General features: G+C 43.9%; 1 protein-coding gene across 3 annotated transcripts in view; it reads right to left on the bottom strand.

Moving 5' to 3' along the window:
- Positions 1 to 14798, bottom strand: part of LOC101478535 (latent-transforming growth factor beta-binding protein 2) — a 91949-nt gene that overhangs the window by 42465 nt on the left and 34686 nt on the right. For 2 of the 3 annotated variants that reach the window (XM_076877479.1, XM_076877480.1), the window contains exons 4-8: positions 12484 to 12743; positions 11400 to 11573; positions 8351 to 8551; positions 6677 to 6960; positions 5516 to 5618 (exon numbers count right to left, since the gene is read on the bottom strand). In XM_076877479.1, the coding sequence (XP_076733594.1) occupies positions 5516 to 5618; positions 6677 to 6960; positions 8351 to 8551; positions 11400 to 11573; positions 12484 to 12743 (1022 nt within the window). Of the gene's footprint in view, positions 1 to 5515; positions 5619 to 6676; positions 6961 to 8350; positions 8552 to 11399; positions 11574 to 12483; positions 12744 to 14047; positions 14174 to 14798 lie in introns of those variants that run through there. The other variant, XM_076877481.1, reaches the window with a different exon arrangement.

Genomic DNA, 14798 nt, shown 5'->3' with positions numbered 1-14798 from the left:
ACTGACTTCACCTGTCATTGATTGTTCTCACCTGTCTGCCTGCTCCCAGCTGTGTCTCATCATGTAATCACTGCTCTGTGTATTTAGAGTCCTCCTTCCTCTGTGTCTTTGTTAGATTATCTGTTATTTGCACTCATGTGCCTACCAGGTCTCCAAGTTTTTGCCTTGACTTTTTTTAAAATTCCTGTTTGTTTCCTTAGATGTCAGTTTAGTTTGCTGAGTAAAGGTCGGTTTTCTCCTCTTTTGGGTTTCTAGGTTCTTCTGCCAGTTTTTTGAAGTGTCATTTATTAATTAATAAAGCTTTAGATTCTGTATCCTGCACTTAAATCAATTCCTCACTACAAGCTAACAGGCAGATAGTACTTAGAGTTTCCTTAAGCATATCCTGGACCTAAAAATGCTTGAACTTTAAGATAAGTTCAGTAAAAGTTTTATTGGTCCACAGGGTTGAGCTGTTTGTGGCTAGTTAAAAAAAAATTGCATAAAAGCGCTCTGCCTGCCAAAGTTCACAATGACTTTCCTAATTACTGGTTGAAACTGTATCTGCGAATCAGAACCTTGTCTTCTAACCTCAAGAAAAGATAATCAGCCCCAAAACTAAAAATGGGTGACAACTTGGCCATGTAATTTTCATTAATATCCAAAAAGTAAAGCATGATTGTGTCCTGATTTAATGGCGTGCCAGTTCCCATGCTTGTTTCTACAATGATTTGTGTAGAAAATATAGAGCTCCACAGCCAGTGGCTTGCAAGAGTGAGCTCAAGCTGCGCATCATTAGTGTCGCCCTTGGTTACAAAGACTGTAAACTCAGACGTGTCTGTATCCACAGAGGGAACAGACAAAACCTTTCAATTGTTGTCTATCCATTTAGCCCTGTTCAACAAAAGACTTCGTCACGCCTCACTAATTTATTGTCCATCTCCATTCAGTTGTGTTGTGCATTCCACTGGAGGCTGTTCAATAATATTTGCTCAAATTCCCTGACCTGAAAGTGTAATTCAGATTCCTTGAAACTTCTTGATAGCTGGTGTTATCCCAACTTAAATCTGAATAAATCCCTTAGGTAAAATTTGTTTAGTGAAAAGCACTGCTGGGATTTCAAATGAAAGGACAGCTTATGCAAAATAAGAGAGCTGGCTAAGAAAAAAAAAGAGACAGGAAGCTGAGAAGGGAGAAAGCTTAGAGTCAGATGGGTTTCTCAGCCATACAGAAATCTTTAATTGCAGATTTTTGGTGCGATCACAATGTAGACCACCCGGCCTGCAGGCAGTTCTTCTAAGACGATTGAGTGGTCTGGTCCATCAATCACAGGGCTCAGAGCCCTTCACCAGCTTCTCCAGGGACTTGCCTCAGTGTTGGGCTTCTTCTCTTAACCAACTGGAAAACCTGAGAACTTGTGGGACAAGAGGGAGGAGGGATGGATGCCATCCACAGGATGCAAACGGTAGACAGTCTTCCTTTCTCTTCCATCGGGGTATACTCTAAGAAAAGACCCAAGAGCAAAGCCAAGACCTCATGATCCTTTCCATAAAATTACTTTCTGACATTCCGCCACAGGACGAACTAAAAGAAGGAGCAAACGGAGCTCTTTAATCATCACAGAGTTTCAGGTCTTTTGAATCGCAACGATGGCAGAGCCATCTCTTCTTGGCCTCTGAGCCAATACTTGATTGGAGCAAACAGCTTAAAGACAAGTCATTTTCTCTCAAAACAGAATGTTTCCTTGGCAAAAGCCATACTTGCCAATCTGGCACAGTCCATATCACACGGCCTGTAAATACGTCCCTGCAAGTGAAGCTAAAGCTAATCAGCAAAGATACGTGCGGTTAGCAGACCATGTAAAAGCTGCAACATACTGCATTTGCTCAATCAACAGCAGTCTCATCTGTATAGTATTGCTTTCACACAACGATCCCATGGGACATATGATGCAATGACAAAAACAGCTTTGATGAGGAGTTTATTTCATTTTTCTGCCACATTAAATCTTTTACTGAAAACATACTTTTCATTGTCTCTATTCACGAAAGTATGCATGTCATGTCAGTGTTTGTAGTTTGACAATTTTGCTTAATAATGTCCTTTTCCAAGATGCTGATGGCAGTGTAACCCGCATGAAACACATTTAAAACAGAACCACATTCCTCCATGATATCTGTGGACTATTTACCACCTGGGCTTCTTCCAAAATAAGGCATGCCACGGTACATTCCCAATAAAAAAAACATGCTTAACGTAGCTTGTATCGAATTAAGAAGCATCGCAAATTTCAAATCCATGCGCCTCCAACTGGGATTTATTTCTCGTAGTGGTTAGGTCGGCTCAGCGCTGATTAGCTACACTGCTGCCCAGCTAATAGATTCCATAATTTGAGTTGTTAAGGGATAACGCTAAGTCAACATCAATGAATCAAATGCTGTCAAAGAGATGCGACATCTCTATCTGATCACCACGAGAAGCTGCTGTGAAGTTGTTCCAGTGCATCTGTTCTGTTGCTGCTTGTTTCTAAGGCAAAGTAATCGCATCTCTGGTTTTTGTTGGTCATTAACAAGTGTTCTTGTTTGATCAGCGCTAATAAAAAGCAAGAAGCACAGGCTTTAGCTGGTCAGTTTAAATGTCTCAGGAATAGATGGAAGATTTAGGAAGGGATGAGTTCATGTGGGAAGATCTGGAAGTTGTGGAGCTCTCCGAGTGCCCCCCGACCCCCACCGCCCCTCCTTCGCCTCATCTGACTTTACTGATCTAAACCTCATGAAGAATAGCTTCCTCATTACAGAGAGAAAACAGAGAGGAGTGGGGAGCAAAAAGAGGCAGATGACTTACACAGACAGAGGTCGAATTGAGGGTGGGGCAAAACAGTGTGAGGGCAGTGACAACACGGTGACCTCGGTGACCCAGGAAAGTAGGGTTAGAGAGAGGAAGCCAAGGCTCCCGTGGGTGTGGTGGTTACTTAAAGTCCCTGGGGACCTCTGATCCGACTCCTTGGGAAGCCTCCCAAGGCTTCAGCCTGGCTCATGGAGAGAGTCACTGAGAGGAAAGCTGCCCATCAGTGACAGATGGGGAGACAAATGGCTTGTGAAATTCCATGAGCAGTGAAACACAGTGAGGAAAAGGCTGCCAGCTATAGAGTGTGATGCCAACACGACAGTATAGGTCAGACTTGGGCCATAGCAATTTGCCTTCAGATAACTGGGAACCTCTGATTAATTTTCTGATTGAAATGTATCCTTAACCCAGAGATTTGCACAAACAGCCCTATCACTTGCTTTTCAAGGATAAAATTCCTCTCAGCTTATAACGGATCCAGTTTCTCTTAATGGGACTCATGTAACCAAATCACCTCCTGTCCAACTCACCTATTCTCTTTCTCACTTGACTTAACAAGTCACTGGTTAGTTCTCAAACTTGAGGACCTCTGCATTGCTGAAAGAAATTGCAGTGATGGAATGAAATGGTTTAAAATCCAAGAAAAGCACAGGGTTTGCTTTGTTACTCCACTTCATCATCCGAACTAAAGAAATGGAGCTGACTTCAGCCTGGTCGATCTGGAACTCATTACAGGCCAGGAATCCTCAGCATGTGACTTTTAAAGGCACTAACTGCTAAGACCTCATCTCCCACTGAGATGGGACACACTGGCATTTATGCCTCTGCAATGTCAGACCTTCTTAATATAATGAACACACAAACACATGCACAAACAGTAAAACAAGCCCACAAAATATCCCTAAGCGATACAGTGTTCTTGGTGCATAATAATATATCATATCCAGCTGTGTAACACAACTAACTGTACATTTACGGACTTGAGACACAGCCAGACTGTAACAGTAGCAATGCATTCTGGATCTATATGACTGTATCGAGTGAGTGCGATGCAGATATACTGACAGTGATGTGCAGGCAGGCAGCAAAGACTTAGCAGTCCTGTCTGCAACAGCACCCCATTAAACTGTGGTCATTCTGGCATCTTCTACCAATATCATAAAAAATGAAGTAGCAAGCCTTGCTCTTAGTCAACAGCGTGTTTAGCAATAAACTGACCAATGGTAGTAATGCACGCCTAGAAACAAACTGGGCTTTCATGACATCATTATCACGTACTCAACAGGACACACGGGAGAGTCCTATTAAGCTACACGACCTCTCTCCTCACTGCGAGCCGACGGCTGACTCAGTCGCTATAAAATAAAGAGAGACACATCATTCTTCAGGAGCTCCACATCATTCCTGTCAAACGCATGAGAAAGCACACACCTAGACGAGTAAGCAGGGAATGTAGCTTAGAGATAAAGCCCAAGTCTTTACCCTGAGAACAATAGCACTCTTGGAGGAATTCAAAGTATTTCTCGTATTAAAACTCACCCAAAGACTTCTGGGAGAGAGTATATGACTTCATTTTTTACTTAACTTTTCCCTCTTTCTTTCTTTCTTTCTTTCTTTCTTTGCCATTGTGTGACCCTGGCCTACGATATGCTGCCCCCCAAAAGGAGCCACAAAAATGAGCAAATTGGGTATTCACTCTGTTTTCTCCCCCAACTTCAAAGGAGGGAGCAGGGGAAAACATCTGGGAGCCAAAAGAGATCATGCCGTGGACTTAGAAAGAATTGGAATCTGGCATGCCTGAGGAGACAGTGCGTGGGAGGCAAGAGAATAGATCGACATCTATTATCAAGGCGGGAGACAGAGAGAGAGAGAGATGATGTCTGCTTCTGATCAACGTCTGGTCAGATATTAAAGAGGGTACAGTCAATCTAACAGTAAAACTAGCAAATCTGTGGGGTATGACCATAATATGATTGAGATACGCGGGAAATAACTGAATCTCCCATGTGGCACTGTATGCTGTGGGAGTGCCAAAACCAGTGCATGGACCACATCGTGCTCTCCGAGTAGTAAAAAGAGCTGTCAGAGCCCCCCATCTACAGTGGACAGTGTCACCACCAAGCCTTCCTGCCAACATACAACCACCCTGTTGCTGTTTCACTTACCTACCGCATCTCTGGTTGGGAACCAGTTGCTCATTTCCTCATTCATTCAAGGCCACATTGGCTTGCTTTGCCCGCAGGGTGGGTGGCACGCCTGCCAGGCTCTCATCTTCATGCTAAATGTGTTTTCATTTGCTTCCCGGTTTTGGTTTTATGGAAGTGAAAACAGCTTCATTTTAACAACTGGGAGCATGGGCGAGTCACGCAGCCGCTTTCAAAGGTTTTTAGAAATCTAACAAAGGCCGCTATGTTCTAGTCATCACCGCTCATTAGCATTGTTTAGGCCTGTAAAACATGCTCTGATAAAACTCCACCAACCATAAACAATGGCTGCTAAGGCATTAATTTTTAGACACCTTAATATGAAGCAATCAGAGTGGGAAAACTCTACCTTTTGAGTTGATGTGTGGCACAGAGCAAGATTACCAAAGGACAAACATCAACAGCAAAACAGAATTAAACCAGATTAGTTTAATTCTGTATGAAAAAAGTGACATAACTCTGGTGGACTAGTCAGAACAGCTTACCTGGTTTGGTCGGACACTTTTGGCACTTGTTTAGGCCCCAAGAGGCGCCAATACTTCCACAGCAATCATCCTGTTTGGTTAGCCCTGGAAGAGGCTTGCCGCACTACAACAAGACACATCTGTGTTAAATCTATGAAACAAGTTTGGAGAATGAGTGTTACATGTTTGGGTAGGCACGCTTGTTTGTGTGCAAGCGCGTGTGCGCGCTGGCAAGGGTGCAAATGTTTTTGTGTCAGGGTGTGCGTGTGTACCTTTCTGCAAGGACAGAGAGAACCAGACACATCGGAGACTGTTTAGTTAGAGGTGGACATAAACACACCGAGTCCTAAGAACAGCTAAGAAACTCCTGGTGTGCTGCATTAAGGGCTCTTGGTTAAATGTCCTATCAAACCCTACTTGTCGGATTTTGTCTGATAGAAATTAAACTTAAGAGATGATATTTTTTCCTCCAGATTGAATCTATTATGGTTAAATAATATGGAAATTTGCAGGGTGAATCTGCTCTTTTGCTGAAGTTTAGTTCTTCTTTGACATAGTGACTAAGTGGTTTAATTTAAATTGCCTTACTTAACCAGAGAGGAAATAATGGAAACAGCACTTGAGCACAAACAAACTCAAGAACTAATTCTGGCAAAAACAACTCGTTGTGTTGTTGCAACTGAAATACTAATAAGACCCAACAATAGCCAAGCTAACAGATGCTGTATGAGGTCTGAGATTAGCCGAGCTCACGCACTGCCACTTAAAGTCCTTTCCTTTTCCCAAGTGCTTTAGGATACATTAAAGCAAAGCACAGTAAATCTACAAAATGTGCCATACTCTGAGCACACAGGCGATGAAAATCTCACCGTTTGGGCCACATGGGGAGGTTTCAAGCCTCACCTTCACCTCTTCTGAATGCATCCTAACTCATAACATGCTTTTGTTGAGGAAGCGGTGGAACATGAGATGGCCAGTGTGGCCAAGCCTCATAAATCCCGGACTTTACACATAAATCATTTTCACAAACTTCCTGTTTGAAGCAACAGCTAGCAGAGAAGGTTAAGGGATGTGACTATATAATGGCAGCTGTGGCTAAAACACTGCGTTCCAGTCGTTTCAACACCTAGACCACAATACTTTATGTGTATTGATATAAGTTGAGAGCAGTGTACACGGTACCTGTCCATCGACCGTCTCCTGAAAGCATCTTCCAACATTTCCGTTCTGACGGATGTGGGTTGTGGCGTGGCCGTGGCCATTCCCGTTAGCGTGTGGGTGTCTGCTGCTGTGCTCGCTGGCGTGTTCGTGTCCGTTTCCAGGCTGGGAGCGCTGCTGGACAGAGTGAGCCCCCTCTGTGGTGGCTGGTCTTTGCCCAGGTTGGACTCGAGCTACTTGGTGGATCTGGACATCAGCTTCTGGAGGATGCTGAATGTGGACGTTGACCAAGGATGGGTGGAGAGACACTGGAGAAGAAGAGATCCAAAGCTTACACAGCATAGTAGATAGTTTACAGTGTCAAAATTTGAACCGTTTAAGGGGAAGCATCCTCTGCCAAGGGATAAAATCTGTATATATATACTGCAGTGCATGAGATCTCAGCTAAAGTCTTACACAAACACTTGCTTCATCATCAAGTCATGAGATTTGGTGCATATTGGTAGTTCCTGGCAGTGAAGAGGCCCTTAAGATGCTACAAAACAACAACAACACAGAGCGTTTCGGATTCTCTGGTTTAAATCAAATCGTTTTAAAGACTGAAAACAGTTTTGCTGAAGAGTTGAGAAGATGTTGCAATGTGAGGCTCTGTTGTCCTTCTGACACGGGGTAAGCATCCATCTTCAGGGAGTGCCAGGTTTTTTCCCAGAATCCCGACCCACTCTCATGAATCATAACCTCACACACAGACAGCAGAATCCAAGGAGAAAATGCAAAACTTAGTCCAGGACAAGAATGGCTCCATTTCATATATAAAGCATACAGGCAGGACAAACAATGTCTTTCCTGTACCATGATAACACACTGACTGGATTTGTCATTAAATGCAATTATTAAGTAATTAATTTTTCAGAAGAGGATGAAATGTGTCTGAGTGTAATTTAAATGAATTTAGACTGACCTTCTGCTTCTACTTAACTGTTCCCTAAAATGAGAAACTAAGAAAGGAGGACACGATAGCTTACACCAGGAGATGAGAGTGAATTTATCTCTTTTATTCACAACAATTCGTATTGCTGCCGTGCTCTGTTTCTAATATCTTCTGTCTGGTGAACGCGGCATTGTGTGAACAATAAGATGACTTGTACTGAGTCATCTATGAGCTGTTCTGCTTAAAATAGAAAGTGACCTCTGCTGTTGGCAAGGAAAGCAATAACACTACACTATAAACAATGTTAAAAATGAAGCTATGCTTTTTTCTTCCTTTTTTTTTTTTATTAAGGCAACTTCTGTTGCAAAATTCAAGTCAGGTGATTATTTTATGTTGAATGAAACGGATTAATCGCAGGCATTCATGAGATCGTTTGCTTCTGGAAGAAAGGAACAGCCAGGAAACCCACAATTGTTGTTTATTAACTGTGTTTTGCTTCTTTTTTCGACACTTCTCTGTTGGAGTGTAAGCTTTACTAGAAGAATGGAAACCTTGCAGTTATGAGGCACGAGTACAGCCAGAGTCATCAAGAAATGAACATGTTAGCTAACTGACAGTCAATCTGAGGTCTCTTAAATATGCACAATATCCTAAATGAAAAGTGATGGCCAATGTCACACACACAGTGTCAAGCTAACAGCACTCGTAATGTGAAGACATGCTAATAAAGTTAGAGTGAGTGGGGAGGCGTGCCGGAGCGTGATTACCTGGCTGATTGGACAGTGGGAGAGTGTACATGGAATGGGATGGAGATTTTGGTTTCTGGTGGTTCCTGTGGCTTTGAGGGGTGGGTCGGGCAGGAGGAGGGACTGGCAGGTGACAAAACCGTCCTGTTGAGTTTGACGGACACCAGCACATGTCCCTGCCAATGCACCGGCCTCCATTAAGACAGGGGATCTGACAGAAGACTGCAAAGATGAAGGACAAGAAACGGAGAAAAAAAGGGGTTATGAATGAGAGGAATCTTTAGAATACACAACATACCACATTTAATTGCACAGCATCATCTAACCTTACACACAAGGATCTGGTAATAAGAAACAGAAGGCGTAGTCCTAATAGGAAGGGCATGTGCTAGGGCTTCCTGTGGACAGCCTTTGTTTGCAAACGGTTAGCAACAGTCATGCTGTTCTCTGCTTTGGCACTACCAGACACCTCATTCCACATGACGTTTATAAAATCTCAACTTTGTCCTCGCGACAGAGCCATGCCCCTCACGCTGTGCCTCCTTCAATGGCATGTTTTGCCTCTCATCAGTAATTACATACTCCTGTGCAGGATGATGAGTGATGATGTATGATTCATGCTGTAATAATTTGCAGAAAATAATAACAACATACCATATGGGACACGTGTTTGGATGACAAAAGGCGAAAAAGTTCCCCTAAATATCAAATATTGTCCAGAAATTGATAGGAGTGCAACTGGCTCATAGCCATCCAAGTAAATCCAAGTCCAAAATGTGTTCTGTCTACAATTTGATTTATATTTTGTAATTTGCCGTGGAAAGAAAAACAGAACAGACCAGCAGTGGCCAGATGGTGTTTGACAGTAGTGCTTTAACAGCCCTTTCATTGCCTTATCTTTTGGCATAAGGGATGGGTGCCAGCCCAGCGCCCTACATACCTGGGCCTGTTCCCATCTACAGTTTCACTCTGACCTGACCTCTCCTAACTGAAAACATCAAAGACAATCAAATGAGGAAAAAAAATCTATCCAACTATGACGAATATAGAACTATTCTGGAGCATGAAGGATGAGAAAGTGAAGCAATGCACTTCTACAAAAACAAGAGACTGTTTTGCAAGATACAGATTCAAATGGCCTGCATGCTATGAGATTAAAGAGAATGCCAGACATGGAAACAAACAGGGAACTTCATCCTCTGTGTCTCACTGAGGCTAACAGGGTGCAAACAGGGAACAGGGAGATGCTGGCGGGTTCTGATGGCATGTAGGGAATGAGCTCCCTGTCACATAACATTAACAAGAGTGAGACCACAGGACGAAAAGAGGGAGGAATAGAACAAGAATAGAATCGTGTATCAGATGGGACAGTAACAGGATTAGCAGGAGAATGCTAACAGAATAGATTAAAAACAGAATAAAAAGAAACAGAAATAAAACGAAGGAGAAACAATGCAGGGACAGAGACGGGCAGAAAGACTAAATATGTCCAGACACAGAGAAAGACCTCCTGTGATTCGACATGCGGGCTAAATTATCAACTCAAGGAGGGCTATTAAAACCTCTCAGTGTTGGATGCATGTCTGCACTGGTCTGTGTCAGGCCAGTCCCACCCTGGTATGGGGCAGGAACTATTCTTAGACAACATCCTACTGTTGACTTTCCGCAGCAGGTTCCATGTCTGCCTATCTTTCTGTCCATTTAACAACCTCTAACGAGCGAGACGCACATGCGCACACACTTCTCACCCAATAAACAGACTTCTACCAATCTAATATCAGCTTTAAGTAAGTGTTGTACACAGGCTGTGCATCGAGAGGCACTGCTGCAATTATCCAGCCGTTTTTACTGCGCTGTTTTTACTGCGCCGTTTAAGCAACGTAACAACAGCATGAGATAACTGTTTGCTGTCCACTTGACATTCCTGGACGAACACGCAGGCCCGAGCAATAACAGGATGTGAGCCTAAATGGAAAGCAATCTCTTTTTAATGTGCTCTTTAACGCATGCTTTTACATAACGAAGACAGGGGATTTTTGTTTTTTGTTTGAGAATAAAAGTGGGACATAAAAACTAACCACTGAGGAAAAAGTGGAAATGCCGGGAATGTAATCTCGTGAAGGGTCTCTGCCAGGATGCTGAAGTGTTTAGAATATCTACACCGTGTTCCAAAACCCTGCTAATGTGCACATAAATCTGCAACATCGACCTGTTTATATATTCATAAGCCTGCGATGTCCTCCCTAAATAAGCTAGTGCATTTCGGTGAGGGTTGTTTGCATGTTTGTATCGTTGTTTGAGTTTATATTTATGAGAGTTGTAACTGGAGCGGATCTATATATGTATGTGTGTGGTATGCGCGCCCTTCATCTCTAATCCATAATTAGTCTGAGGTCTAAGCTGGACCATTAAACCTGATGAGAAAACTCAGAAACACGCAGGGGGTACGACCCTCGTCTTGGCACTAGCCGCCCCCTGCTATCCCATGGACACTCCTGTGTGAATTTGGAGCAAAGCCCTCTGGATAAATGACAGGTTTAATGTAATCCCTGTAAAACCCTGTTCATGCTGCTACTCTTTCTCTCTTTTCAGCCTCTCCCTCTCCTTTTTCATCCATTCCTGCCCTCCCAGAGAGCATGTTAAACGGTTAACGGCGAGGCCAACTGCGAGGTGTAAACCGCAAAAGGGATGGGGCTAAGTGTTGGGGAGCGTGGGACCACTAGGTCCACGTGTCTGTGTACAAGGGGAGATTAGGCCCCTTTTACAGAGCTTGCTTTTAATCTGCTCTCCCCTGTCCGTCTTTTTCTTTGACAGTGAAAGTTTTCAGCATAGCTCTCATGCTTAATCTACACCACTCTGCCTCCTGTCTAAGATTGGTATTCAGAACAGACAGCATGCCCATTTTATCTAGCTCACCCAATAAAAAAAATAATGAGATACCAAACACAGACTGTGTGTGAGAATCGAAAGGGAGAACGAGAGACACTCAGGGACAACACAGAGCAGTATCACAGAGATAAGCAGGCAGACAGGCATTGCTGATAGTCAGAGGGCCGGGGTCGACACTCACAGAGTCGGAAGCCCTGGTTCTTCGGCTGCTGATGGGGCGAGGTCTCGCTGTAGACCTCGGTCATGTCTCCCTTCTCGCAGCTATTATAGCAACGCCCTCCAGAGCACACCCTGCGGCACATCATAGGTGTGAAGACGATCTTGATGCGATCCAGGTTGGAGGTGAGGTTGGCCCCTGGAAAACACACACACACCTGGTTGAGAAGGGGCAGCAGCAGAGACAGGCTAGAGACGAGCTGCATCCTTCCACCTTCAGCTTCACTGTGACACACTCCCCGTCTGGGCAAAAGGGAGGTTTATAAGTGCGAGGGTGTGTGCTGACGGTTGGCCAGTGGCACGCTGCAGCTGAACGTGCGATGTGCCACAGACCAGCAAAAGAAATAAAAAAAAAAAAAAGGGGGGGGGGGGGGGGGGGGGTGAGAAGGCTATTAGGTTTTTGGGCTAGGCTCCAAGCCCTTTATCTTTGAGAGAAGGTGTTTTGGATATGTGTATGGGTGAAGGAAACAAAGAGAGTGTAGGTGAGCACTGTGTAATGGTGGGAAGCTGTTCAACAGCCGTCGCTGCGGTACGTGGCTAAAAACAGGAGGATGTGGAACGGCAGACAGCTGTGCACGTTGGATCAAAGAGAAGGGGGGGAAAAACTGGTGACGTTCACATCACATTTCCAACAGCAACCAGGGTCCAGTGTCTATCATGTCAGAGAAGTGTCTGAGTAAATTCCCAAAGGTTCTGAAGTACGTAACTGCGCAATCTCGCACATGCTCAAACTGCAATAGCTTTGATACGAAACGTCTGTGCATGTGATGAAGACCACAGAGGGTGTGAGGTGTTTGGACAGAGGGAGAAAGGAAGTGCATCCTGGGGCGCTGCCAATTTTTCCTCGTGGCTAATGTTGAACAATGACACCACAGGAAGTGTATGCATGTATTGTGGTCACTCTGAATTTCGTCAGGCATTCGTAGCGATTGCATTTGTTTTGAGGTAGCTAGGGGCAGAGGATGTGAAATGATAACAGAGCCACGATTTATGATATTCACAAATATTCTAGTGGAAGACATACATGTATTCAGTCTCATTACACTTACCTGATGGTAATAATGCATTGCTGAACTGTCCGTGCAGCTGGCTGTTGCTGGTTGGCCTGTGAGTATTGTGGGAATGTGTGTTGGTATGCCCGTTCCTGTTTCCATACCAGTTCCCGTGCTCGTTGCCGTTAGAGTAGCCATTGCCATTGGGCAGAGCGTTGGAGGTTATAGGCCCAGAGGATGATGGATAACGTTTCACAGTACGGGAGGTCCCGGTCTGCTGAGGGGAGGAGTCAGGGGGTCCCCGTCTCACTTGGGTCCTGTAAATTATCACAAGGCCATAAACACATGACCTCAGACAAAAGCTAACGTCCCACACACACATATATGCAGTCACAAAGATACACCCATGAGCATCTTATACGCGTCACCATGAGTGTAAGTGTGCTCAGTGTGTGCAACAGAAAGTAGGACTCCTAAGAGACAAACATGGCATCTAGCTCATAGATTACTTAATCATACTTAATCAATTTTATAGAATAAACATTGAAGTTTAATGGAACTGATTTTACTGAATCATTCTTTAAGCACTACAATGCTAAAATAAAATAACAGTGGGCCTAACACTGTATTCTCAGCGCCATACTGTTATTCTGGATCTCCACTAGAACAGCTATTATTTATTTGTATGCAATCCCTCAGTTTTATCACCATCAGAAACAAGTTATTTTAGCTCCCATATCTTTCAGGCCATCCTCTCAGTAAGCAAACTTACTTCTGATTGGTTGTCGGGTTCTGCAAACAGACTCATGTGCTTGTGAGCACCACATCCTCAACTTCCCGGTTTTGGGGTTCCAAAAACAAACTTTTAATCTTTTAAACAAAACTCAGTTTCTTGTTTTGTCAGCTTCTCAAATCAGTTGGACATCTATTCTCTGTAAATATTACGCTCATTACCTGCTTATTAGTGGACTTAGTCTTTCAGTCAAATGTTGTACGAGAACAAAAGTCTCTACTGTCACCCACAAAAAACGTGTCGAATAATCGTATGCAGAGATCTCTGTTTGGTCCTCTCCTGCACGAATCCAAGAGAAGAAAACAGTAACGGCAGTCTGAAGGTCGAACTTTTGGCTCACACAAGCGGACCTTCTTCTTTGAATCTTTGAACATGGTTAAAATGACCACCCACCATTGTATCAGTGTACATATGACAGCACACTGCAGACATCTTAAAGCCATTTCACAGGAATAGATTGGCCAACAAAATATTAGGCAGCCAAAGAGAGTCTGTGTGTGGCTCGTCTTAGAAAAGTGTGTGATTAAACACATCAGATCTTTCCATCACACATTGTGTCTGCATGACTAGATTATGAACTCCTTGTTTTGTCGGACTGTGGCCAACCAGAGAGCAACATCCTGAGTGTTGCGTTGAACTGGAGGAAGTATTAAAACTGGGGTCGACGAACAAAGCTCGACCAGGGCTGCAAGGGGCCAAGTTTTTTCCCCAGTGAGCATTTCATTTGGGTCAATTACTGAGCCAGTGTTGCACGACCTGGAAGTTGAGCTCATGTGAGTGACCTGGAGGAGGCGCGTGCCTCTCAGACAGACAGGCAGACAAGCCTACCTGGGTCTAAGTGTCATGAATCGCTGTGCGGCAGGCAGGAGTTGGACCCAAAATGCAGGACTCACAGACTCGGGGAGGTGAACTCAAAACACAGCTTTATTTGCTGGTAGAACAAACATACAAAACTAGACTAAACTGGGAAACCATAAACTAAGAACTCACAGGGAGATCCACACAGCATGAGGGACGACGCGACACTGACTCAGAGAAACACAGGGTTTAAATACACTGGGAAGTAACGAGGGGAATGAGACACAGAAGGAGGGCACAGCTGGGAGAAATCAGGACTGACGAGACAAGCAAAGCAGGACGCATTCACATGAGACACGGACCATCAAAGTAAAACAGGAAGTATCACACAGAGACGCGAACTTGACACAGTGGAGACAGCAACTAAGAAACACAGAGACATAAACCATAAGGCAGAGGTCTAAGAACCAAAATACACAGGGAAATACTCAGCTGGGAACACAAGAGACTAGACTAGAGAGAGTAACAAAAAACCAACCATGAGAACATAATGCACAATGCAGAGTGACAGAAAACAAGAAACTCAAACATGCAAAGACACACAATTACACAGAACAGAGGGGACACAGAGAGACATGAAGGGCAAGGGATCAAAACTAGAAGCCATAGAATAAATCACACACAAGTACAATAATACAAAAATCACAAAGAACTAAAAACGCTGGGTCAGGAGACCCAGGACCGTGACACTAAGACTGATTTTGGAATGCCGGGATTCAGC

The sequence above is a fragment of the Maylandia zebra genome, linkage group LG19 (genome assembly GCF_041146795.1).
Source record: "Maylandia zebra isolate NMK-2024a linkage group LG19, Mzebra_GT3a, whole genome shotgun sequence".
Classification (NCBI taxonomy): domain Eukaryota; kingdom Metazoa; phylum Chordata; class Actinopteri; order Cichliformes; family Cichlidae; genus Maylandia; species Maylandia zebra.
The sequence above is the reverse complement of the archived record's forward strand: the minus strand, read 5'-3'. Positions and strand labels throughout refer to the sequence as shown.